Source organism: Macaca mulatta, chromosome 11 (assembly GCF_049350105.2).
Source record: "Macaca mulatta isolate MMU2019108-1 chromosome 11, T2T-MMU8v2.0, whole genome shotgun sequence".
Taxonomy (NCBI): domain Eukaryota; kingdom Metazoa; phylum Chordata; class Mammalia; order Primates; family Cercopithecidae; genus Macaca; species Macaca mulatta.
This window is the reverse complement of record NC_133416.1, coordinates 119,752,452-119,778,170: the sequence shown is the minus strand read 5'-3', so window position 1 is coordinate 119,778,170 and position 25,719 is coordinate 119,752,452. Positions and strand designations below refer to the sequence as shown.

At 44.6% G+C, this 25,719-nt stretch overlaps 1 protein-coding gene across 8 annotated transcripts in view; it reads right to left on the bottom strand.

The window, feature by feature from the left end:
• Positions 1 to 3,161: 3,161 nt before the first annotated feature.
• The window catches only part of PTPN11 (protein tyrosine phosphatase non-receptor type 11), a 116,441-nt gene continuing 93,883 nt past the window's right edge, over positions 3,162 to 25,719 (bottom strand). For 2 of the 8 annotated variants that reach the window (XM_077952848.1, XM_077952849.1), the window contains exons 15-16: positions 24,680 to 24,781; positions 19,590 to 23,646 (exon numbers count right to left, since the gene is read on the bottom strand). In XM_077952848.1, coding sequence (XP_077808974.1) covers positions 24,712 to 24,781 — 70 coding nt within the window. In that variant the 3' untranslated portion in view covers positions 19,590 to 23,646; positions 24,680 to 24,711. 8 annotated transcript variants of the gene reach the window in all.

Here is a 25,719-nt window from a genome sequence, read left to right as displayed (position 1 = left end):
AGACCAGCTGGGCAACATAGTGAGACACCCCTCCCCCCATCTCTACAAACAAGTTTTTAAAAATGAGCCAGGTATGGTGGTGCACGCCTATAGTCCCAGTTACATAGGAGGCTGAGGCAGGAGGATGACTTGAACCCAGGAGTCCCAGGGCACAGTGAGCCGAGATTGTACCCCTGCACTCCAGCCTGGGTGACAGAGCAAGAGCCCGTCTCTTGAAAAAAAGAAAAAAGAAAAAAAAAATCCAGGTGAGCTGCCCACAGCTGTCCCTGATGTAGCATTAAGACTCCTCCATCTGTCTCTGCTGCCTGTAGAATGGGAGGTGCCTGTCCGATGCAAAAAGCCCATTAATTACCCTGGCTGGAGGTCAGCTCCCACACCCACACTCACTCCACAGACAGTACATTTTAACCACCCGCCCAATGATGGCCCTTCACGAGGCACGGGCATCATGACTAAAGGACATCAGACCCCAGCCTTGAGCAAGGTCAGATGCAAGGAGTCCAGCTCTCCCCGTCCCCTTAAATGAAGGCACCAGGCTCTGTGGCTGTGAAAGGAAGACATTTCTCCCTTCAGATAAGCGATTTTATCTCATTTTATCTTAGAGACAAGGTCTTGCTTTGTCACCCAGGCTGGAGTGCAGTGGCATAATCATAGCTCATTGCAGCCTCAAACTTCTGGTCTAAGTGATCATCCCACCACAGGTGTGAAACATCACACCCAGCCAGAGAAGCAGTGTTTTTTTAAACTACTCAGTACTGTTGTTTAGCATATACTCAGGTGCTTCCATCTGGCTTCCTCCTGTGTCCAGTGCAGGCATGTTTGTAATGTATAGAATTCTAGATACCTTGGCCAGGCACAGTGGCTCACGTCTGTAATCCCAGCACTTTGGGAGGCTGAGGCAGGTGGATCACTTGAGGTCAGGAATTCGAGACCAGCCTGGCCAACATGGCAAAACCCCATCTCTACTAAAAATACAAAAATTAGCTGGGTATGGTGGCACATGCCTGTAATCGCAGCTACACGGGAGGCTGAGGCAGGAGAATCACTTGAACCCCAGAGGCTAAGGTTGCAGTGAGCCAAAAATCACACCACTGCACTCCAGTCTGGGCAACAGAGAAAGACTCCATCTCAAAAAAATAAAAAATAGGCCAGGCGTGGTGGCTCACACCTGTAATCCCAGCCCTTTAGGAGGTCGAGGTGGCCAGATCACCTGAGGTCAGGAGTTCAAGACTAGCCTGGCCAACATGGTGAAACCCTATCTCTACTTAAAATACAAAAAAATTAGCCAGGTGTGGTGGTGCACGCATGTAATCCCAGCTACTCAGGAGACTAAGGCAGGAGAATCGCTTGAATCTGGGAGGCAGAGGTTGCAGTGAGCCGAGATCGTACCATTGCACTCCAGCCTGGACAACAGAGTGAGACACTGTGTCAAATTAATTAATTAATTAATTTTAAAAATAGGCAAGAAGATCAATTGAACCCAGGAGTTTGAGGCTGCAGTGAGCCATGATCATTCCACGGCCCTCAGCCAGGATGACAGATTGAGACCCCTGTCTCTTAAAAAATTAAAATAAAATACCAATTAAGACTTAAAGTGGCCAAGGTGTGGAGATTTGTTGTAAGGGGGTGTCACTTCTGTCCTTGACCTGTTGAGAAAACAGTAAGGGTAAATAAAAGCCAGGCACAATTTAAGAGACAGCCTAGGCCAGGCACGGTGGCTCACATCTATAATCCCAACACTTTGGGAGGATGAGATGGGTGGATCACCTGAGGCCAGTAGTTTCAGACAAGCCTGGCCAACATGGTGAAACCTCGTCTCTAATAAAAATATAAAATTTACCTGGGCATGGTGGCGCATGCCTATAATCCCAGCTGCTCGGGAGGCTGAGGCAGAAGAATCGCTTGAACCCAGGAGGCAGAGGCTACAGTGTGCTGAGATTGCACCACTGCACTCCAGCCTGGGTGACAGAGGGAGACTCTGTCTCAATAAATAAATAAATATGGCCGGGCGCGGTGGCTCATGCCTGTAACCCCAGCACTTTGGGAGGCCAAGGCGGGTGGATCACGAGGTCAGGAGATCAAGACCATCCTGGCTAACAAGGTGTAGCCCCATCTCTACCACAAATACAAAAAATTAGCCGGGGGACGTGGCGGGCGCCTGTAGTCCCAGCTACTCGGAGGCTGAGGCAGGAGAATGGCGTGAACCCGGGAGGCGGAGCTTGCAGTGAGCCGAGATTGCGCCACCGCACTCCAGCCTGGGCGACAGAAAGACTCCATCTCAAAAAAAAAAAGGTTAGTATCTTCCAGAGAAAGGTGCCTCAAGCTTTGCCTCCCTAAATCCTTGCTATATCCCATAATGGGCCTCTTTTATTTTGCTGCCCAGTATGCACTCCCCCTCATCTGGTAAGAGCACCCCTGTTTTCTTTAGGAGAATTCCCCTCCCCGACTTTTAGTCCATGAGGTGTAGGAAAGGCCAATCCACGCTCTCTTCCTAGGGGTCGTCACAGGACCCAGGCCTGATCAATGAGTGCATTCCTTCCTCCTGCCCATAGGGATTGGTTCAGGAGTAGACATGGGACCTGTGGTGATCCAATTCAAGCCAATCCCATAGTCTGTATAAGAAATATCAGGAAAGAGGGGCTCTCTTTTCATAGGCGCTACAGAGAAGGTAGGATGTAAGCCTACCTCTATCTCTACCCAGTAAGCCTGGAGATACTGGCAGCCATCTTGCCACCATGAGAAGAGAAATGGCCTCCACACAGCCAACACTGAGTCAAGAGATAAATTCCCTCCAACTTTATTGGAGCCTTGGGATCCAGTCATACCTGAAACTGGACCACTCCCTAGTGAGCACACAACGCAAACTGTTATCTTAGTGGGAGAATAAAAGAGGTGTGTCTCTGGCAGAAGCACTGTAAGCATATGCAAAGGCCCTGAGGCAGAAGCATTTTTGTGAAACAGAAAGCAAGGCATTGTGGCTGGGTTCAAAAAGCAGCCACAGGCAAGAGAGGAAGAAAATGAGATCTGAGAGAATGGCAAGGGCCAGGCCATCCGGGGTAGGTCACAGTAAGGATTTAGATCTTTATTCTAAGGGCAATGGGAGAAGTTTCAAGGAGAGGGTTAATCGTCTGATTTGAGCAGGGGGGTTTGTTTTCTGGTTGTTTTTGTTTTGTTTTGTTTTTTTTAAGACAGTGTTGCTCTGTCATCCAAGCTGGAGTGCAGTGGCACAATCTTGGCTCACTGCAACCTCTGCCTCCTTGGTTAAGCCATTCTCCTGCCTCAGCCTCCCAAATAGGCAGGACTACAGGCACGCACCACCACGCCCAGCTAATTTTGTATTTTTAGTAGAGACGGGGTTTCACCCCGTTGGCCAGGCTGGTCTCGAACTCCTGACCTCAGGTGATCCACCCGCCTCAGCCTCCCAAAGTGTTGGGATTACAGGTGTGAGCCACCGTGCCCAGCCTGATTTAAGTTTTTGCAAAGTTCACTGAGGTTGCTTCAAGGAGAATGCACCGGGGTGAGGAAGCGAGCAGAGCGGATGTTGTGGGGGACCATGTGGGGGACAATTATAATCATCAGGTGAGAGATATGGTGGTCTGTAACAGCATGTGTCTGAGCTGCTGCCCCTGGAAAGACTGTAGAGAGGAGGGGAAGCTGGCCATGTCCTGTACTTTGGCAGCTACATGATGTGAAAACTAATGCAACTTCTCAAGAAAGATTTGCTGCACCCCGGCAGTCATCCGAATTACCGAATCATGAAGAGTTAACACAATCAATAAATCTACACTTGCTGGGCAAGAGTGCTGTTTTGCATACATACAGCCATGGAGCAAAAAGCCATCAGCTATTTCACTGGTTGCATGCAGTCGCCCTTAAGCTCTAACAACCTGGAAGCTGGGCCAACCGTGTCTGCCAGACAGAGCCTCTTACACCTGTTTTGTCTTTTCCTGCTTTCACTCGTCAATGATTTCTTCATCTGAATGATATTTCTCCTGAGTTACAAAGTGGCAGATGTTAATTATGAATGGAAAAGATTCCTTTACAGGGGAGAAATCTGACAATATCACTTTAACCAGGTAATCAAGGCTAACATCATTGATAATGGGACAAATGACATTATGTGCCTGGTGATGGAATGCACTAAGAACACAGCATCACCCATATCATATTTTTACCAGAAATATTTAACTCCAATGCAATCACCAGGAAGCAATCAAACAAATCCACACTGAGAGACTGTAACAAATACCTGATCCATGCTCTTCAAGTACCCATGCCATGAAAGACAAAAAGAAGCAAGGGACTGTTCTGGATTCCAAGAGACTGAATAAAAGTGACTAATAAATGCCAGCATGATTCTTAATTGGGTCCTGGGCTTTTTTAGCTGTAAAATACATTACTGGGAAAACTCAAATACTGACTGTATCTCATGTGATAGTATTGTATCAATGTTAAATTTTCTAAATATGAACAATATATTGTTATGAAAAAGAATGTCTATGTTCTTAGGAGATGCACATTGCAGTATGGAAGGGGTGAAATGCCATGATGTCTGCCCTTTGTACCCAGGAAAAAATAATAAGATAGAGAGAGAGAGAGAGAGAGAGAGAGATAGACAGATAGATAGATAGACAGACAGATAGGATAGATAGACAGATAGATAGATAGATAGATAGATAGATAGATAGATAGATAGATAGATAGATAGATAGATAGGATAGATAGATACAGAGATACAGATATATAGATACAAAATAGATGATAGATACAGATAGATGAATACAGATAGATCAGATAGATAGATAGATAGATAGATAGATAGATAGATAGATAGATAGATAGATAGATAGATAGAACAGATAGTTGGATTGATAGCTAATGATGATAGATAGATGATTGATAGCACACATGTGGCACAATGTTAAAGATGGCCACATTAGGGTGATGGGTGTGGGTGTTCATCGAATCAGTATATTATTTTTGCAGCTCTTCTGCAGACTTGAAATTTTTCAATTTTAATACATTGTGGGAGGCTGGGCGTGATGGCACTCACCTATAGTTCCAGCTACTCGGGAGGCTGAAGCAAGAGCATTGCTTGAGATTAGGAATTAGAGACTGCAGTATGCTATGATCACACTTATAAATAGCCACTGCTCTCCAACCTGGGCAAGATTGCAAGACCTTGATTTAAAAAAAAAAAAAGAAAAGAAAAATTCATAATTTTGTTCAGCACTCTCAGGCATGTGTGCAAACACACACACACACCCACCCACCCACCCACACACACACACACACACACACACACAGGGATTGGTGTCCTACTGTCATTATGGCAAAGAATCATCTTCCTGGTGAAGAACATTGGCATAGCCATGAATCCTGGTTTGCCTGAGACAGCCCCAGTGTACACCTGTAATCTGACATGATTATTAATATTGCACCAAAAAAAAAAATGCTAGGTATGTCAGAGTTGTTGTCCAAAGTAAAAAGAAACATCACCTTCACCTTCTGAGATATCAGCGTACATTTACTCATTCATTCAACAAACTTGTTCTGACCACCTGGTGGTGAGTCAGAAACTGGGCATACCACACTGAGCAGGGTCAGCAAGGTTCTAGCCCTCAGGGAACTGATGGTCTAAAGCCAGGCTTGGCAAACCACAGCCCGGCCCACAGGCCAGTTCCAGCCCCACTGCTTGTTTTCATATGACCTGTGAATTAGGAGCCATTTTACATTTTTAGATAGTTGGAAAACATTAAAAGAAAAATTAGCTGGGCATGGTGGTGTGTGCCTGTAGTCCCAGCTACTCAGGAAATTAAGGTGGGAGGATCCCTTGAGCCCAGGAGGTCAAGGCTTGCAGTAAGCTATGATCTTCCCACTGCACTCCAGCCTGGGTGACAGAGTGAGACCCTCTCTCAAAAAAAAAAAAAAAAAAAAAAGGAAGGAAGGAAAAATGATATTTTGTGATTGTTTTTATGTGAAAATTAAATAAAATTTAAACTTCAATGTTCCTCAATAAAGTTTTATTGGAACACAGTCGTGCTCATTCATTTATGAATCATCTCTGGCTGCTTTTGCACCACAGCAGCAGAGTTGAACAGTCTCGACAGATATCATTGTATGACTCCCAAAAGCATCAAATATTTACTATCTGGACCTTTATAGGAAAAGTTTGCCAACCCTGGTCTAAAGTTGTATTTTCAGTATAGTTTCTAAGGTTTCTGGAAGTGAAGTAAGATCATGCATCTTACTTCAGTAAGATGGTGCACAGCACTTAATAAATGCTCAACCAGCAGATGGCAGCTAATGGCCTTGTGTTAGTCTGTTCCCACAGTGCTATAAAGACATACCTTAGAGTGGGTGATTTATAAAGAAAAGAAGTTTAATTGACTCACATGGGTGGGAAGGCCTCAGGAAACTTACAATCATGGCAGCAGGTGAAGGAGAAGCAAGGCACGTCTTACATGGCAGCAGGTGAGACAGCGAAGGGGGAGTGCCACACTTTAAACCATAAGATCTCATGAGAACTCACTCACTATGGCAAGAACAGCAAGGGGGAAATCCACCCCCATGATCCAATCACCCCCCACCGCCAGGCCCTTCCTCTGACACGTGGGGATTACAAATTTAGATTATGAGATTTGGGTGGAGTGCAGAGCCAAACCATATCAGGCCTCAATTTACACATCTGTAAAATGAAGATAACCATAGCACTACCCAGTGTGGTTGTTTTGTGGATTTAGTAAGAGAATGCATGTCAGGCACCTTAGCACAGTGCCTGTATATATAAGGGGACTTCAAAAAATCCATGTATATTGAAGTAAAAGATAAAAATATAAAACATAAATTTTATTTCTCAATGTAAGCTCCATCAAGATCATGACTTTTTTCCTTTTTTTTTTTTTTTTTTTTGAGACAGGGTGTCACTCTGTCACCCAGTCTGGAGTGCAGTGCCACGATCATGGCTCACTGCAGCCTCAATCTCCTAGGTTCAAACAATCCTCTCACCTTAGCCCCTAGAATAGCTGGTATTACAGTAATGTGCCACCATGCCTGTCTACTTAAAAAAAAAAATTGTAGGGACAGAGTCTTACTATGTTGCCCAAGCTGGTCTTGAACTCCTGACTTCAGGTGATCTTTCTGCCTCAGCCTCCCAAAGTGTTGGGATTATAGGCATGAGCCACTGTGCCCAGCAAATATCATGACGCTTTTGTAAGTCATGATACCAGCCATTTAGTCCATCCCTGAAGAACTGAGCATCCTGGGAATTGAACCATGTCAATGCAGTCTTTTTTACATTATTAACTGAAGAAAAATGGGCCCTTTGAAGATTTTTTTAAGATTAAGAAACAAAAAGAAGTCAGAAGGTGCAAAATCAGAACTGTAAAGTGGACGCCTGATAATTTCCCATCAAAACTCTCACAAAATTGCCCCTGTTTGATGAGAGGAATGAGCAGGAGTGTTGTTGTCATAGTGGAGGAGGACTTTCTGGTGAAGGTTTCCCAGGTGTTTTTCTGGTTAAAGCTTTAGCTAGCTCTCTCAAAACACTCTCATAATCAGCAGATGTTATCATTCTTTGGCCCTCCAGAAAGTCAACAAGCAAAATGCCTGGAGCATACCAGAAAACTGTTGCCATGACCTTGCTCTTGACCAGTCTGCTTTTGCTTTGCCTGAACCACTTCTACCTCTTGGTAACCATGGCTTCGCCTGGGCTTAGTTTTCAGGATCATAATAGTAAAGCCATGTTCCATCTCATGTTACAGTTCTTCGAATAAATGTTCAGGATCTTGATCTCACTTGTTTAAATTTCCATTGAAAACTCTGCTTTTGTCTGCGGCTGATCTGGGTGCAATAATTTTACACTCATCGAGTGGCATTGCTCAACTGTAATTTTTCACTCAGAATGGTGTCAGCAGAAGCAATGGAGATTTCTATGATGCTGGCTATTGTTTCTGCTGTTGATCATCAGTCCTCTTCAGTTAGGACACAAATAAGATTAATTTTCTCCTCAAAAATTGATGTGGATGATCTGCCCCTGTGCCCCTCAATTTTGACATTGTGGGTTTTTGTTTGTTTGTTTGTTTTTTGTTTTGTTTTGTTTTTTTGAGATGGAGTCTCACTCTGTCGCCCAGGCTGGAGTGCAGTGGTGCAATCTTGGCTCAGTGCAACCTCTACCTCCCGGGTTCAAGCGAGTCTCCCACCTCAGCCTCCCGAGTAGCTGGAATGTCAGGCGTGTGCCACCATGCCTGGCTAGTCAATACTGTCTTGTCCATTCTTAAAATGAGATATCTTGTAAACTGCTGATTTATCTAGGGCATTGTCCCCACATGCTTTTCATAAAGCATTAGTGATTTCACCATCCTTCCACCCGAGCTTCACCATAAACCTGATGTTTGTTCTTGCTTCAGTTTTAGCAGAATTCATGTTGCTCTGACAGGAGTTCTTTTCAAACTGATGTCTTATCCTTCTTAGTGCCTCAAACTAGACCCTGTTAAGACATGTTGTAACAAGTTAGTATGAGTGCATTTTGGTGCAAAAAAAACTTGGAGGCCGGGCGCGGTGGCTCAAGCCTGTAATCCCAGCACTTTGGGAGGCCGAGACGGGTGGATCACGAGGTCAGGAGATCAAGACCATCCTGGCTAACACGGTGAAACCCCGTCTCTACTAAAAAATACAAAAAAAAACTAGCCGGGCGCGGTGGCGGGCGCCTGTAGTCCCAGCTACTCGGGAGGCTGAGGCAGGAGAATGGCGTGAACCCGGGAGGCGGAGCTTGCAGTGAGCTGAGATCCGGCCACTGCACTCCAGCCTGGGCGACAGAGCGAGACTCCGTCTCAAAAAAAAAAAAAAAAAAAAAAAAAAAACTTGGAGAGCCATACACAGTTGTTTGTTTGTTTGTTTGTTTGTTTGAGATGGAGTCTTGCTCTGTTGCTCAGGCTGGAGTACAATGGTGCCATCTTGGCTCACTGCAATCTCCGCCTCCTGGGTTCAAGTGATTCTTGTGCCTCAGCCTCCCACGTAGCTGAGACTACAGGCACCTGCCATCACACACGGCTAATTTTTGTATTTTCAGTAGAGATGGGGTTTCACCATGTTGGCCAGGCTGGTCTCAATCTCCTGACTTCAAGTGATCCACCTGCCTTGGCCACCCAAAGTGCTGGGATGACAGGCGTGAGCCCCCATGCCCAGTTGTAATTCTTTTTATGCAAACATTGTATTATTTGCTTTTGCACATTGCCGAACGTGCAAAATAAATGGTCTCATTCTGTTCATATGACTCCATGATTGGCTTGTCCCCCTCAACCCTTTGTATGATTTGTCTGTGTTGATGTGATCCACTCCTTTCCACTGATGCATCAGACTTCGGTGTATGGAACATAACACTGACACCATAACCATTTTTCTTTAAAGGGACGTTTGCAGGGGGTGGTCTTCTGTTGTGGGCTTCTACAAATAAACAATCATTCTCGCCAGCACAGTGGCTCACACCTGTAATCCCAGCACTCTGGGAGGCTGAGGCAGGTGGATTGCTTGAGCTCAGGAGTTCAAGACAAGCCTGGCAACATAGCAAGACCCTCATCTCTACAAAAAATTCAAAAGTTAGCCGGGCGTGGTGGTGCGTGCTTGTAGTTCCAGCTACTCAGGAGGCTGAGGTGGGAGGATCGCTTGAGCCCGAGAGGCAGAGATTGCAGCAAGCCAAGATCCCACCACTGCACTCTAGCCTAAGCAACAGAGCAAGACCTTGCCTCAAAAACAGGCCATGCGTGATGACTCATGCCTATAATCTCAATACTTTGGGAGGCCGAGGTGGGCAGATCACCTGAGGTCAGGAGTTCGAGACCAGCCTGGCCAACATGGTGAAACCCGTCTCTACTAAAAATATAAAAATTGGCCGAGCATGGTGGCAAGTGCCTGAAATCCCAGCTACTTGGAAGGCTGAGGCATGAGAATCACTTGAACCCGGGAGGCAGGGGTTGCAGTGAGTTGAGATCATGCCACTGCACTCCAGCCTGGGTGATAGAGCTAATCTCAGCCTCAAAACAAAACAAAAAAAACAAACCAACAATTGTTCTTATGATGTCTATTAGCTCATTTAATCCTCACAGTGGCACCGGGCAGTATGGTACAATTGTCAGCCACATTCTTCAGTGAAGAAACTGAGGCTCTGGAAGCTTAAGTTACTTACCAAAATCACACAGGCACGACTCCTAACCAGCTCTTGACTCCCAGCCTTCCCCCACTCTCAACTCTTTAAAATCACCCTCTCCAAAATGGAAGCACTTCCCCCAATTATCCAAGGCCAAGGTGATGATCTACCTATCTCTGTTCCCAAGATTAAAACCCATTAGCAAATAATAACATGTTTGCATCTCCTGTGTGTGTTTGAATTAAATTTCATTCCATACCAGGGAGAAAATCTAACTGAAGACTTCCAATACTAATAATAGACTGTAATAAAAGTAAAAGGGTTTTGCTTAACAATTACCTCTTGGAAGAGCTATCTAAACCCTAATGCAATCTGTGAATATTGTTCACTGATTCTCCCTGCTATGCATTACCAACTGGTAAATTCATACGACCCAGGAACAGGCTATGTCAAAGGCCTGAAAGACATTCCCTAGCCCCATAGGAAGAACACAGCTGTTTACTGAGCACCCACTAAGCGCCAGGCCATCCATTAACATTAAACTTCTCAACAAGCCGTCCCAGCAAAGTAGACAAAGTAGCTCCATTTTTCTAAAGAGGATGGGCGGACCGAAGGCCTTTACTGACATGCCCAAGGTTGCACAGCTGGTAAATGGCAAAACCAGGACAGTAACCCAAGCCTGCAAAGTTCCAAAACTCTGATTTTCCTCCTAAATCAACATGCCTAGAACAGAATGCTCCATCTGCACCTGCAGCCTAAAACGCAGACGTATTTATCGTCGTCAACCAAAACGCCTGTTTTAACTTACCCTAAGCAGAAACCTGATGGTTGATTGTCAACTCTAAAGATAGGAATTAGATGGTCCTAAATAAGGGTTTTAGTGCATTTGCAAATGTGGAAATGGTATTCAACACAATAAATCAATGCACAATAGGACATCGCTAGAGAGTAATTTGTGTAGCTGAGGCGCTGGGAGTTTCTTCCGTCTATCACTCAAACCATTGTTAGACATTTTCTAAAGCCTTCATACAAAGCAACACTTGGGAGAATCAACACTTTAGAAAGAAAGAAAGAAATTGATTTTCCTATGAGAAAAAAAAATAATGGTCATGAGAAAGCAACAATCAAACATGGATGAATGAAGATGAAAAAAAACAACTACTTTTTACAAGTCTAGAAATCCGTCAAGACTCAGACATCCGTCACCTCCTGAACAGATTTTAATTTTAGAGTTTGCTTCCTTTACATTTTTTTTTTCCTTTTCTCTTCCTATGGTTAGATGGATGTAACATATGCTTAGGATTTCACAAATTCAGTTTTGGTAGGTGCAATGTCTAAGAATATCTGAAGCTATTTTCAAGACATTTTGTGATAATGCTTGTCTTGTTCTTTGAAATCTAGTCTTTGGATTTCTTCTTACTCCATAGCTTAGACTTCGTGGCTTCTCTTGTGATATCAAATGATTCTCAAGAGATGAGCTGACCCAGGCATGGGCATAATTTCCAACAGCCTTTATCTCCACATGGAAATCCTCCAGTGCAGTGGCGCATGGTGGCTCATATCTGTAATTCCAGCACTTTGGGAGACCGAAGCGGGAGGATCGCTTAAGTCCATGAGTTCAAGACCAGTGTGGGCAACATAGTGAGATCATGTCTCTACATTTAAAAAAAAAAAAAAATTAATTAGCTGGGTGTGGTGATGTGCACCTATGGTCCCAGCTACTCAGGAGGCCGAGGCAGGGGGATCACCCGAGCCCAGGAGTTCAAGGTTGTAGTGAGCTGTGATCACACTGCTGCACTCCAGCCTGGGAGACAGAGCAAGGTCCCGTCTCTAAGAATAAATCAATAATCCTCCAGTGCAGCTTGTCTCAAACTGCAAATGCACTTATGAATCCCCTGAAGATCTCGTGGATAAAATGCAGATTCTGATCCAGTGGGGCTTGGGTGGGGTCCAAGACTCTGCATTTCCAATAGTTCTAGGCCAGGCTGAGGCTGCTGATGCACAGGCCATACCTTCAATGTTACTCTCCATTTGCCCCCCATCTCCACCCCAGATCCATTATCTGCCCTGCTCTGTGCCAGGGAGGCTAAGCCCTGCAGGCTGCAGCACCTGCACAGCTTGGCCACCTGGCCTGCAGATGGGCTGGGACAATGAGAGGCAGCCCTGGAGATCAAAGGGAGGCAGGAGAGAGAGGTCAGTGCATTTGGCCCTTCCCTGCTCAGTCCTTCTGGGGCTGCAGCTCCAGCAGGGGAGTCCTTCTCCATGGCTCCAGGTCTTTCCAGATTCCAGGAACACTGTTCTTCCATCCCTGTATACATTTTTTTTTTTTTTTTTTTTTTGAGAGGTAGTCTCACTCTATCATCCAGGCTGGAGTGCAGTAGTGCTATCTCAGTTCACTGCAACCTCCACCTCCTGGGTTCCAGCGATTCTCCTGCCTCAGCCTCCCAAGTAGCTAGGATTACAGGCATGTGCCACCACGCCCAGCTAATTTCTGTATTTTTAGTAGAGATAGGGTTACACCATGTTAGTCAGGCTGATATCAAACTTCTGACCTCAGGTGATCCTCCCACCTCAGCCTCCCAAAGTGCTGGGATTACAGACATGAGCCACTATGCCCGGCCTATCATCCTTATATCCTTAAGGCCCAAGGGTACTGCGATAAGCAGAATAATGGGCCCCCAAAGATGTCCTCATCCTCATCCCTGGAATCTGTGAATATGTTACTTTACATGGCAAAAGGGAGTTTGCAGATAGGATTAGGTCAAGGATCTTGAGGTGGGGAGATTATTCTGGATTATCTGGAGGACCTGATATCATCATCAGGGTGTTAATAAGTGGGAGACGAGGCAGGAATGTCTAAAATGAGAAATGTAATGTGAGAAAGGCTTGACTGGCCATCGCAGGCTTTGAAGATGGACGAAGGTGTCACGAGCTAAGGAATGTGGGCAGCCTTGAGAAGCTGGAAAAGGCAAGAGAGCAGATTCTCCCCTAGAGCCCCCAGAAGAAAAACACCCTGCTAATGCAGGTGTACTGAGCTCCTTCCTGATGCAGGTCCCTGGTGTTTCATGGGAGGCCATGTTGCAACCCTGAACTCTGCTGACTTACACAAACAGTCCCTTCTTAAAATTCCCTTCGGTTCAACCCTTGTGAGTGAACTTCGTTTTCTTCCCAGATGCTGGCAGATATCTGGCACCTCAGATACAACTTTAAAATGTTCAAGACTGAACCCATCATTTTTTCCCCAAATCTGCTCTTCCTTTTGGCTGTCTAGTCCTCAAACGTGCCCAAGCCAATTCCTGCAGCAGGCCATTTGCACGTACACATCCTCTTTCGTGAAATGCTCTCCCTCCAGATCCTCATGTGGCCGCCTTCTCTAGAATGATGTCATTCACTCATTCACTCACCCATTCATACCTACCTTGGGCCAGGCACTGTTCTAGGCACTGGAGATACTGCAATAAACAAGGCCAAGTCCCTGTCCTCTTGGAGCTGGCATCCTCAATCAGAAGACAGACAACTCATCAACAAATAAAAAGAGCAGAATAGGCCGGGCATGGTGGCTCATGCCTGTAATCCCAGCACGCGGAGAGGCCAAGGCGGCTGGATCTCTTGAGGTCAGGATTTCGAGACCAGCCCTGCTATTGGCAAAACCCCATCTCTACTAAAAATACAAAAATTAGCCAGGCGTGGTGGCATGTGCCTGTGGTCTCAGCTACTCGGGAGGCTGAGGCACGAGAATCACTTGAACCCAGGAGGCAGAGGCTGCAGTGCGCTGAGATCCCGCCACTGCACTCCAGCTTGGGCTACAGAGTGAGACTCTGTCTCACAAAAAAAAAAAAAACAAGAAAAGTGTTTGAATATATTGTTGGGTGAATGACAGCATCGTGAGGCAGGAGGCTTGGAAAAGATCACAGAATCACCCAATGCTCCTCAATCAGGGGAAACACTAACGGCCTCCAGGGGAATTTGGTAATGTGTGGGACGTGTGTGGTTGTCACAGTGACTATTGACATTTACTGGGCGGAGGCCCAGGAAGCAAAAAATCCTAAAATATACCAGAGTCTGATGCAGTAAAGTTCTGCCCACTCCAAAAGGCCAGTAAAGAATTTGGCTTTTATTCTGAATGTGATGGGAGGCCACCAGGGAACAGGAGGGCAGCGGAATCCCATGTGCATGTTTAACAGACAGCTCTGCGGGGAGAATGGCAGAAGTGGGGTCTGAGTGGAGATGGGGAGGCCACATAAGATCTTAGCAGATCAGAGCTGGGTGCGGTGGCTTACACCTGTAATCCCAGCGACGCAGGAGGCCAAGGCAGGAAGGTCACTTGAGGCCAGGAGTTTGAGACCAGCCTGGCCAACACTGTAAAACCCTGTCTCTGCTAAAAATACAAAAAAATTAGCTGGGCATGGTGGCGCATACCTGTATTCTCAACTACTCCAAGAGTCTGAGGCATGAAAATTGCTTAAACCTGAGGGGCAGACTGCAGTTGAGGGGAGATCACGCCACTGCACTGCAGCCTGGGTGACAGAGTGAGACTCTGCCTCAAAAAAATAAAATAAAAAACTTAGCCAGTATGGGGGCCTGTGCCTGTAGCCCCAGCTATTAAAGAGGCTGAGGTTGGGGGGATCCCTTGAACCCAGGGGTAGGAGGCTGCAGTGAGCTATGATGGGGCCACTGCACTCCAGCCTGGGTGACAGAGCAAGACCATGTCTCTAGTGGGGGAGAAAAAAATCTCACCATGTTCCAGGAAGACTGGTGCCTACCTTCTTGTCCTTCAGAGATAACAGAGGCTCCCCATGGTGGCGGTTGCAGGGCTGGGGAGAAGCGACAAACTGTGGATATATATTTTGGAAGGACTGTGAGCAGAAGTGGCTGGGGGGCTGAAAAAGCAGGGTCTGGAATGGGAGCGGGAAGGAAGGAGTCAAAGCCAACCTCTGCGTTTTTGTTTGTTTGTTTTTGAGACAGAGTCTCGCTTTGTCACCCAGATTGGAGTGCAGTGGTGCAATCTCGGCTCACTGCAACCTCCGTCTCCCGGGTTCAAGCAATCCTCCTGCCTCAGCCTCTCAAGTAGCTGGGATTACAGGTGCCCGCCACCACGCCCGGCTAATTTTCATATTTTTAGTAGAGATGGGGTTTCACTGTATTGGTCAGGCTGGTCTCAAACTCCTGACCTTAGGTCATCCACCCACCTTGACCTCCCAAAGTGCTGGGATTGCAGGCATGAGCCACTACACCTAGCCAGTGCCACACTTTTAAACCATCTGATCTCAGGAGAACTCACTCACTATCATGAGAACAGCATGAAGGAAACCGCCTCCTTGATCCAATCACCTCCCACCACGTCCTTCTCTCAACGTGTAGGGATTACAAGTCAAGATGAGATTTGGGTGGGGACACAGAGCCAAACCATATCACTCTATAAGCCCGCTGACAGTGTTTGGCACCTAATTGTCAGTAAATTAAAGGAATTATTTCCTTCAATCCTTCGTCTTAAGGTCTTGGTCCAGGCTCCCTCCATAGCTGTTTTGTTTTTCATCTTGTATTCAGCCTGTGTGTGTCTCCTCTCCCTAAATGGGCCATAAAGTCCATTCAGACAGGGATTAAGACAAGTATTTATTTTATATTCCTCAGAGCACCTAGCCCAATGCCTGGTTCATCGTATGCATTAAAAAGTGCTTGAATGGGTGCATGCACGCATACTGCTTGGTAGTTTTGAATACGAAAGAAAATCTGAAATAATTCTCAACTCACTCACCAGGATAATTAAGACTGGTCTCACATGGTGGCTGAGACAAGGTTTCAGCATCCTGGGAGTGCTGAGAATGCATTTCCCAGGCTGTTCTCCCCATCCCCACTGAGAATTATAGTCACAGCAAGGCCAAAACTGCAACTCACACATAAAGGGTAGCTATCCCACATGCACCTATAGAAGGGCATTTGATTGAAATTGATCCTACTGATCAATAAGTCCAGTCATGGCAGTCAGTTGTAAAGAATTAAATATCTTGGCTGGGCACAGTGACTCAAACCTGTAATCCCAGCACTTTGGCGGGATTACAAGACAGGAGGTTTGCTTGAGCCCAGGAGTTCAAAACCAGCCTGGAGAATATAGTGGGACACCATCTCCACAAAAAAATTAAAAAAAAAAATAGCTGGGTTTGGTGGCATATGCCTATAGTCCCAGCTACTCAGGAGGCTGAGGTGGGAGGATCACTTGAGCCTGGCAAGCAGAGGTTGCAGTGAGCCCAGATTGCACCACTGCACTCCAGCCTAAACAACGAAGTGAGACCCTGTCTGAAATAATAATAATAATAATAATAAAATATCTTTATTCCTAAACTCAAAACAAGACAGAACCAGAATTCAATAGGCAAAAATGCCAAGAGACATGAAGAATTCCCAGATCACGTGAAAACCACATGGAAAGACGCTCAGCCTCACTTTAAAGAGAAATGTTGCTGGGTGCAGTGGCTCACGCCTATAATCCCAACACTTTGGGAGGCCAAGGTGGATGTATCACTTGAGCTCAGAAGTTCGAGACCAGCCTGTCCAACATGGCAAAACCCTTTCTTTACAAAATATGCAAACAAAAATAGCCAGACGTGGTGGTTTGTGCCTGCAATCTCAGCTACTCGGGAGGCTGAGGCATGAAAATTGCTTGAACCTGGGAGGCAGAGGTTGCAGAGCCAAGATAGCGCCACTGCACTCCAGCCTGGGCAACACAGCAAGACCCTGTGTCAAAAAGAGAGAGGACAGAGAGGCGGGGGGGGCGGGGCACAGGGCGCAGTGGCTCACTGGTTCACGCCTGTAATCCCAGCACTTTGGGTGGCCGAGGCAGGTGGATCACCTGAGGTGAGGAGTTTGAGACCAGCCTGGCCAACATGGTGAAACTCAATCTCTACTAAAAAATACAAAAATTAGCCTGGTGTAGTGGTGCATGCCTGTAATTCCAGCCACTGAGGAGGCTGAGGCAAGAGAATTACTTGAATCTGGGAGGGAGAGGTTGCAGCAAGTTGATATTCCACCACTGCATTCCAACCTGGGGGGCAGAGTAAGCTCAGGTTCTCTGAATTCTAACCTCACTATAATTCACTCCTGTTTGCAACCATCAATTTAAGTTAATAATCTTATCATTGTCTATTCTAATCAAATGACAAATATTTGAATATACATGTCTCCCTGACTACACTGAGCTCCTCAGATGCGTGAAATATTTTCTTCATCTGCTTCCCGGTGCCTAACCCTTATTGGGGATTTAATCTTTGCCAAATGGAAAATTTAGATCCCAAACAAACTCTGTTTAGTTCAGTGTATCTATGGTCTTACCAGGTAGAAATGACAACATGTCTGCGCATCACATATAATTCCTTTGTCCGTAAACTGCTCACAGATTTGCAGTTATTGCTTTCTTGTAACCCTTATTTCAGTAGCTATATTTTATATCATGATGGTATTTGAGGATCTAAATGGTCTGACCTCCAGTGACTTGAATATCATCAGCTCACTGCTAACTGTCACCACTGACAAAATAGCAAATCTCTATTTCTGGCTCATCCCATTTGCAAATTCAGTGTTTGGAAACTTAGCTAGTTCCTAGGGGAAAAAGAACAGCACCTGCAAAATCAAACCATTCACTTGAGGTCACAGTCCCCTTTTTGCTACTCCGTCATAGAGGCAAAGAGAAGAGAGGGATGAAAGGATACATGTCATATGAGCCAACAGTAGACCCTCACACCGGAAGCTTTTTCATTCACAAGATGATCACGTTGAATAAACCCTTATCTCTCCGCATGATTTGTTGCAGGGATTCCGGCTCTGCCTTTAATGTACTCATTTTCTTGGAAACTCTTCTTGTGAGTAGGAACTACACAAACAGAAGGTCCTTTCATGGCATGACCAAGGACAAGATATTGTCACTGCCCTCTAACATGCGATCCAGGACCTCAAGAAGTATTATGTGGAATGAGGTGTCTCCAAGCAATATTGTATACGGCACCTCTTCTGAAACCCAAGGGTAATCACCAAACAGTATTTTGAAAACCCCGCAGTAATCCTCCAGCGCGATACACACTCTTAGCCCCTCTTCATGGCTCTCATCTTGTTTGGAACTAGTTGTCTCACTTCTGTCTTTTGTCTTGGCTCTGGGCAGCTTCAGGAACTGCCTTCTGACGTGTGCAAGGTCTACCTCCCTGGTAGACAGGCATCCCATCAGGTTGTTTCGGGCAGCGTTCCTCCCCAGGGCACAGGTGTAGTGCCTGGTATTTTGAAGGCACTCTGTTATTTTTATTTATTTATTCTTTCGAGAGAGTCTCACTCTGTCACCCAGGCTGGAGTGCAGTGGTGCAATTTTGGCTCACTGCAACCTCTGCCTCCTGGGCTCAAGCAATTCTCATGCCTCAGCCTCCCAAGTAGCTGGGATTACGGGCATGCGCCACCAGGAGCAACTAATTTTAGTATCTTTAGTAGAGGTGGGGTTTCGCCATGTCGGCCAGGCTGATATCGAACCCCTGGCCTCAAGTGATCCGCCCATCTTGGCTTCCCAAAGTGCTAGGATTACAGGCGTGAGTCACTGCGCCTGGACCATGCTCTGTATTTCTGAATGGACAGGTGACAGGACTAACAAACTAAACCAGCTAGATCTGATTAGATGTATTAAACAATTCAGATGAGACTGAGAGGGGGGTCATAGTATTTTACAGTATAAATAAGTAATCCAAATCATTCCTTATATTTATAATAAAGAATAACCACTTGTTTTGCTATCTATAAAATGGCTTCTTTCTGCCCATGTCAGTGCACATTGTTGTCAGAAGAAAGTGGCTCTGTTGGTATGTAATCTAAACCTACTCTAAAGGAAGAGCTGATGTGCCATAGCAGATAATTTACTCCTCCTCCAAGCCTCCTTACCATCCCTTTACTTCTTATCCCCACCTAATACTACTTACATTCAGTTCTGTGTGTTTTCTAACAATTTCCTCTGTGTGTGTGTGTGTGTGTGTATGTGTGTGTGTGTGCGCACACATATGTATTTTTTGGGGGGATGCAGTGAGAATGGGTGAGAAAGGGTCTCACTATGTTACCCAGACTGGTCTCAAACTTCTGGGCTCCTGGGTTCAAGGAATCCTCCCATCTCAGCCTCCAAGTAGCTGAGATTACAGAGGGGCACCACCACACCCAGCATTTCTTCTATACTTTACACAGACTACACTTTTTACTCTTGATTTACTCATAAGTTCTCCCAAATAGAACTCCTTATCTCCCAATGCTATTTCTACAGGAAACTCTCAATGAATTCTTGAGGAACTCATGCCTTTATTCTGTATTCCAAGTTACTCTAGGTAAGAGCTGCTAAATGTCAGTATTTTGCCAGTGTGAGAGGTGGAGTGACCAATAATCCCATTTTTTTCCCGGACATTTCTGATGAAGCAAACGACAAATGCAATCATATAAGAAAATGGTTTTATTCCTAATTTTTAGTTCCCATACAGTTTACAAATACACTTTTACTCTGATAATACAGCTTTGCAACTAGCAAAGCAGTTGCGCTAACACCCATAAATATAGGTGGGGAGACAATTAACATCCACTAATGTTTCTCTACATAAACTATTCTTTTAATGTCATTCTTTAAAAAACAGTTGCAAATAGACTACATAATATACGTGGGCAAAAAGGCAATTAAGTGAATCTCTTGAAACACTAAATGTATAATAAACAGCATATTATCAACATTTACATGATTCACATCAAAATGATGACATCCTAAAACGTATTCCTTTTAAAGGATAGATTTATCAATAAAATATTACATATCTTTTAATACTCTGGTACAATACTTCATATACTGCAGGAAAATTAATTGTAGGTCTAGTCATCAGCTTAATCAGGGATCCTTTTCCCATTAGCTTTTATTAATAAAAGAATCACAATTAGGTCATAAATAAACAGGCAAATTATTAATTACATGATTTGAGGCTTAGGATGAAAACTTGTCAAAATTAGTTTGATATACAGCAAAGTTATACAACACACTAAAACCAACTGTTCAATAGTTTTTGCCTTGTGTGAACTGCCCATAGTGAAAAAGGAACAAATTTTTAGTGATGAAAGATACAATAAACTATATTTTGGAACTTTTCAAGAGGAAGAAGGAAAAAAGATTTCAACAAAATTAAGGGCAAATACAGATCTTAACAAAGGCATCCTGACATCAGGGAGGCCATGTGCTTGCTATATGTAAAACCTGATTCCCCCAACAACATACAGAGAACGAAAACTGCACTGGCTTTGTAGTTATGTCTACAGTCTAAGTTTCCCTTATGGACACTAAGCTACAACAAAACACTTCACAATTGCAAACCTTTCCACAGCCCCCTCAATTAAAAATAACTCAAGATGTTATTAGTTCTTAAAATCCCCAATAAAATAACCTCTAAAAATAATCTTGACCATTTTCCTGGCTGTTTCCCCGAAGCAACTGGGCTCTTTAAAGAATGCACACACACCAAGAAAGTCCTACCCACGTCTTCTCCTCCCCATTTAGCTACATTTGAAAAGACCTTGGTTTCAGTGGGAGAGATGACCGTAAGTTTCAGAAGGGCCACACACTACACATGAAGCGCCTTTTAGGTTTTTTTTTTTTTTTAAGTTATTAAGACTGTGAAATTCAGCTTTTTTTTAAAACCCCAATACCATGTGCCAGATAACTCTTTTACCCCAAAATATAAAATCCTATGCTTATAATTTTAAAATCCTCAGTGAGCTATGGAATATTGTGCATATTTAATACCTACCAGCAACCTAGAAGTAGATGGTATCCATGTGTCTGTCACACCGACTTTCCAAATAACCTCGTTCACCCATTACTGACTGCTCTGGCCCTGGGCTCTCTGACTTCCTCAGAAACCACCTCTTTGGAACTTTCATTTCCACAACTTTTTTTTAAACCTGCACCTTGAGCTTTCTCCATCATCCCAGCCTCTCGGCCTCATTCCATCTCATGTAAAGTAAACTCGTCTGAGAACCTGCGATCATCTTTTACCAAACACATCATAAGCCTTAGCAACCTAGGGACTATGATCACTCTGGCCTTGGCCTAAGTTCACATAAGAACATGACAGTCTGCTGATTTCGTGGAGGGAAATCTAAATGAAATCAATCTCTTATAACAAAGCAAGCTAGCCAAGATCAGGTATTTCCATTCTGAGTATAAAAGCAACTGGTCTTAAGCAACAGGCAGAGATGTTAATGTGGAAGATACATTTGTACAATCAAACTCTTGTGTGCTGGTGAAAGACTTTACCCCCAAAGTCGAGTCAAGACAAAACCAAAGCAAAATGGAGAATGAGTCAATGTAACAATGCAATAAAAAGAACAGGATTCAAGTGTCTTGCTGCAAATACTGAACTGGAATCTTTTTCTGTACAAGTTTGACTAGAAAACAGCAGTCACCTTTCCCTAATAAGGGAATCCCTTCAGGCCACACCTGTGTTCTGAAGCAATTCAAAATTCAATGAATATTGGGGGGCGGGGGTGGGGGCTGATATATATTTTGTCAGTGAGAATGGCAGCCAAACTACCTCAGAGTCTCAAAGGACTGAGAGACCTCAGAAAGGAACTACTACCAGGGCTGGATCTAGGCCTTCCTTTTAGGAGCCAAAGTCAGAAGAATCCAAGGAGACCATAACTTCACGGCAAAGATGCCATAGCATTATTACCGTCACAAAAGTCAACCAATGATATTTTCATTGAAATATCCACACTGAATGATGATTCAACCTATGAGGCAAAGAGGGATGTCTTTGGAGAAGGCACTTAAGGTAGAACATTAGCAAATCTTACTGGTTGGCTAAAACAAAAATGAGCTCATTCAGCCTGGCTGGAGGCCTGTTAGGGCTGTTCCTTCTTAGTGTGGCCTGACTAAAAAACAGTGGCATTAAGAAAGAGTCACATTTCCCAAGTCTGGGGATGCCCAGTGGGGTTGTGCTGCTTTCAAAAGGCCTGTGTCTCTAAACACATCCATCCTCACAAGATCAGTTTTCCCAAGTGCTGGTTCCAAAAATAAGTTCAGGGCTGGCAGAAATCATTCAGGAAGCTTCCTGAAGGCCCTCTCTTCATTTCTCAGTCTCACTTTCAGCTTGTCCCAGTTACTATAAGCAGCTTCGGCTTTCCAAGGTCACTAGCAACTTCTACTTTTGCTAATATCCTTGGTTTTCCATGGCACTGGTTGTGACCCTCTATTAGACTAGTGGCCCCCCAATTAACTGCACCTCCACTTCACACCCTTTTCTTGAATCTGAGCTGGGCTTGTGACTTGTTTAGTAAGTAGAGGGCATACCCCAGCTCTCTTCTGATTAGCAAAAATCATCATCATCATCAACAGAGGGAAGTAGAAGGGACGCTGCGACAATTCTGGACTTAAGTCTTCAGAAGGCCTGGTCACTTCTGCTTTTGAGCTCTTGGGAGCTCTGAGCTGCATGTGAGAGGTCGAGCTACGCTGCCAGCCAGGCCACTGAAAGAGACTACACGGAGAAGGAGAGACTCAGGACTGCAGGCAGAGAGAGAAGCCCAGCCATCCCAGTCTCTCCGCTGACCTGCTGACCACATGAGTGGCCACCTGCAGGCTGGCAGAAGAACAGCCCAGCTGAGCCCAGCTCAGATTAAACAACAGTTGGGGGTGGGGCTTTTTAAGCCACTAAAGTTTTGGGTAACTTTGTCAGCAACATTTGACAACCAAAAACACTGGTCATTCATAGATGCCTTTTTTCTAAGTACAAGACAATTACTCAAATGCAAAGAAAATATGGCAAACGTTTTCCCACCACAATCTTCTCAGTCAACAGCCGAACTGTAATTGGTCAACGGCTGAAAAAAAAAAACAAAAGCCACACCTCTTATCTTAATTCATAAATATCTATGATTCTTTTTCTGTGACTCTTTAATGCCAATACAAAGGTAGACCAGTCAGCTTCTGACAGTCTCAGGCACTGGCTTAATTCTCATTTAGCCAAAAACAGAAGCCATCAAAATGAATTATCCACGACTGGATACATGATGGCAAATGCAATTGTTCTCCTTTTCTAGGATGTTGTTACTTAATTTTCCCAAATCATTTCTTCTTATCATCCCCCGCAATGAGGAAAAATAAAAATTAAACTGGTTAAGGTTATAAAAAGGAAAAAAAAAAAGCCTATTACTAGAATTTGAATCCCATAATCTGCAAAATACAGTACACAATTTAACTGCTTCCTCAATTTAAAACAAATTCTATAAAATATAATGTTGTCTACACTGTAGAGATGATTTCTTCTTATCTGAGGAAATGAGTAATTGGGAAGCAGGTATTGTGGAGTTAAAATACAGTGGTCTTCAAATGGTTTTAAATTTTGCTTATCAAAAGGTAATCAACCACAATGCAAGCCTTCCAAATCCAAATTCTGTCTTCACATAAACTTTCTTGCATCTGTTCTTGATATTTTTAGGGAGAGGGTGAAAGTCCACATCTGGGGAAGAAATAAGTTAGAGTTTTTAAGGAACATATATCTAAAAACTTAACAAAGCATTAGGTGATTTTAAGGTAGACTTAAAGCTTTTAACTACACTACCCATTGAAGTGGAATTTCGACATGAAATACTGACACTGAGTTTCTACCTTTTTTTTTTTTTTTTTTTTTTGAGATGGAGTTTCACTCTTGTGGCCCAGGTTGGAGTGCAATGGCGCGATCTTGGCTCACTATAACCTCCGCCTCTCCTGCTTCAGCCTCCCGAGTAGCTGGGATTACAGGCATGCGCCACCATGCCCAGCTAATTTTCTATTTTTAGTAGAGACGGGCTTGTCTCTACTATTTTAGTTGGTCAGGCTGGTCTCGAACTCCTGACCTCAGGTGATCCACCCACCTCAGCCTCCCAAAGTGCTGGGATTACAGGCGTTAGCCACCATGCCCAGATAAGTTTCTAATTTATCATTAAAACATGCATCACATACTTGGCTCACACTTAAAAAAGGTAATTGATAGGGAGGCGACGTATGGCAGAGATGAATTTCCAGCAGCAGAGCTGGAAGGGATGTAGGTGACCCAGTCGGAGGCCAGGTGGTCTAGCACCCCATGCCACACAGCTGGTCAGAAGCTGACTGAAATGAGAACTCAGGCTTCCTGACTTCCAGCCACCCAGTGCTGAGTCCCAGTGATTCCCAGATACCTACAGATCATCCCCCAGCACGGCCTGGGTTAACCAACTCTAATAAAAATTGCAGGAACAGTGATACCTGCACTCTACCACCAGTATCAGCCATTTCTCTGGAATAAGTGCTAGCCTTGCCTCATGCAGAATTAATTCTGTATTTGATTTTAATGTTTAATGAACTCTAAACTAAAACCATCTTGGAAAAAGAAGTATAGGGAGAGGAAAAAGGAACCTGGTTTGTAAAACTCAATTATGGTACACTTTGCTAAAACATTCCCAAATTGCTTGCCTGCTTAAAAATACTGCCAATTATATAAAAAATTAACCAATAGAGCGCTTGCATTTAAATACCTATTTCTGTGCTGAAGTTTTGGCAGGTTTTCTCATCTGAAACTTTTCTGCTGTTGCATCAGGCCCACGTTTTCATAGACTCTAGCACTGTCTTCTCTCATTCTGGAGAGAAAAGAAAAAGAAAGACATTTACAAAAATGTAGACCATGCTGTTTAAGCTCACATGATATTTATAAAACACATACTACATTCTTTGGGCACCAGATATGGTACAGACACAGTTCCTGTGCCTAGGACCTGATACTCCCAGGGAGAGAAGACATAGCCATACAGCAATATAATTACAGAAGCAGAAGTGAAATAAGGTGGGGTGCGGTGGCTCACGCCTATAATCCCAGAACTTTGGGAGGCCAAGGCGGGTGGATCAAGAGGTCAGGAGTTCGAAACCAGCCTGGCCAATATGGTGAAACCCCGTCTCTACTAAAAATACAAAAATTATCCGGGTGTCGTGGTGCACACCTGTAGTCCCAGCTGCTTGGGAGGCTGAGGCAGAAGAATCTCTTGAACTTGGGAGGTGGAGGTTGCAGTGAGCCAAGATCGTGCCACTGCACTCCAGCCTGGGCGACAGAGTGAGACTCCACCTCAAAAAAACAACAGAAGTATAATAAAAGCCTCGAGTCCTGATGTTCCCTGGTGTCTGGCAGAAAGCAGGTTGTTTTAAGGAGGGCTGTAGGATGAGGCATTTGAATCACACTGTAAAGAATGGTTGGAAACACACACATAGAACAAATCCTATTAATTTCCAGTAGAGGGATGTGAACAGGCAAAAGATCCAAGAAGGGAAAATACAGGAGCAGGCAGACAGTGATGACAGATCTATTTAGCCCCAGCTCAGGTTATGTGAAGGGCAATGGGTGGTTTAGGGCCTAGGACGGAGGACCAAAGCATCAAGATCCTAGACTCCTTTCTGCTGAGCAGGGAGGTGACATCAGAGCAGTCCAGGAGAGTGAGGAACCCAGCAGCTGTGGGTGCCAGGCTGAGAGGGGCCAGTGTATCCCAGATCTGAACCCTACAAGGGGGATGACGGGAACGAAAGGCAG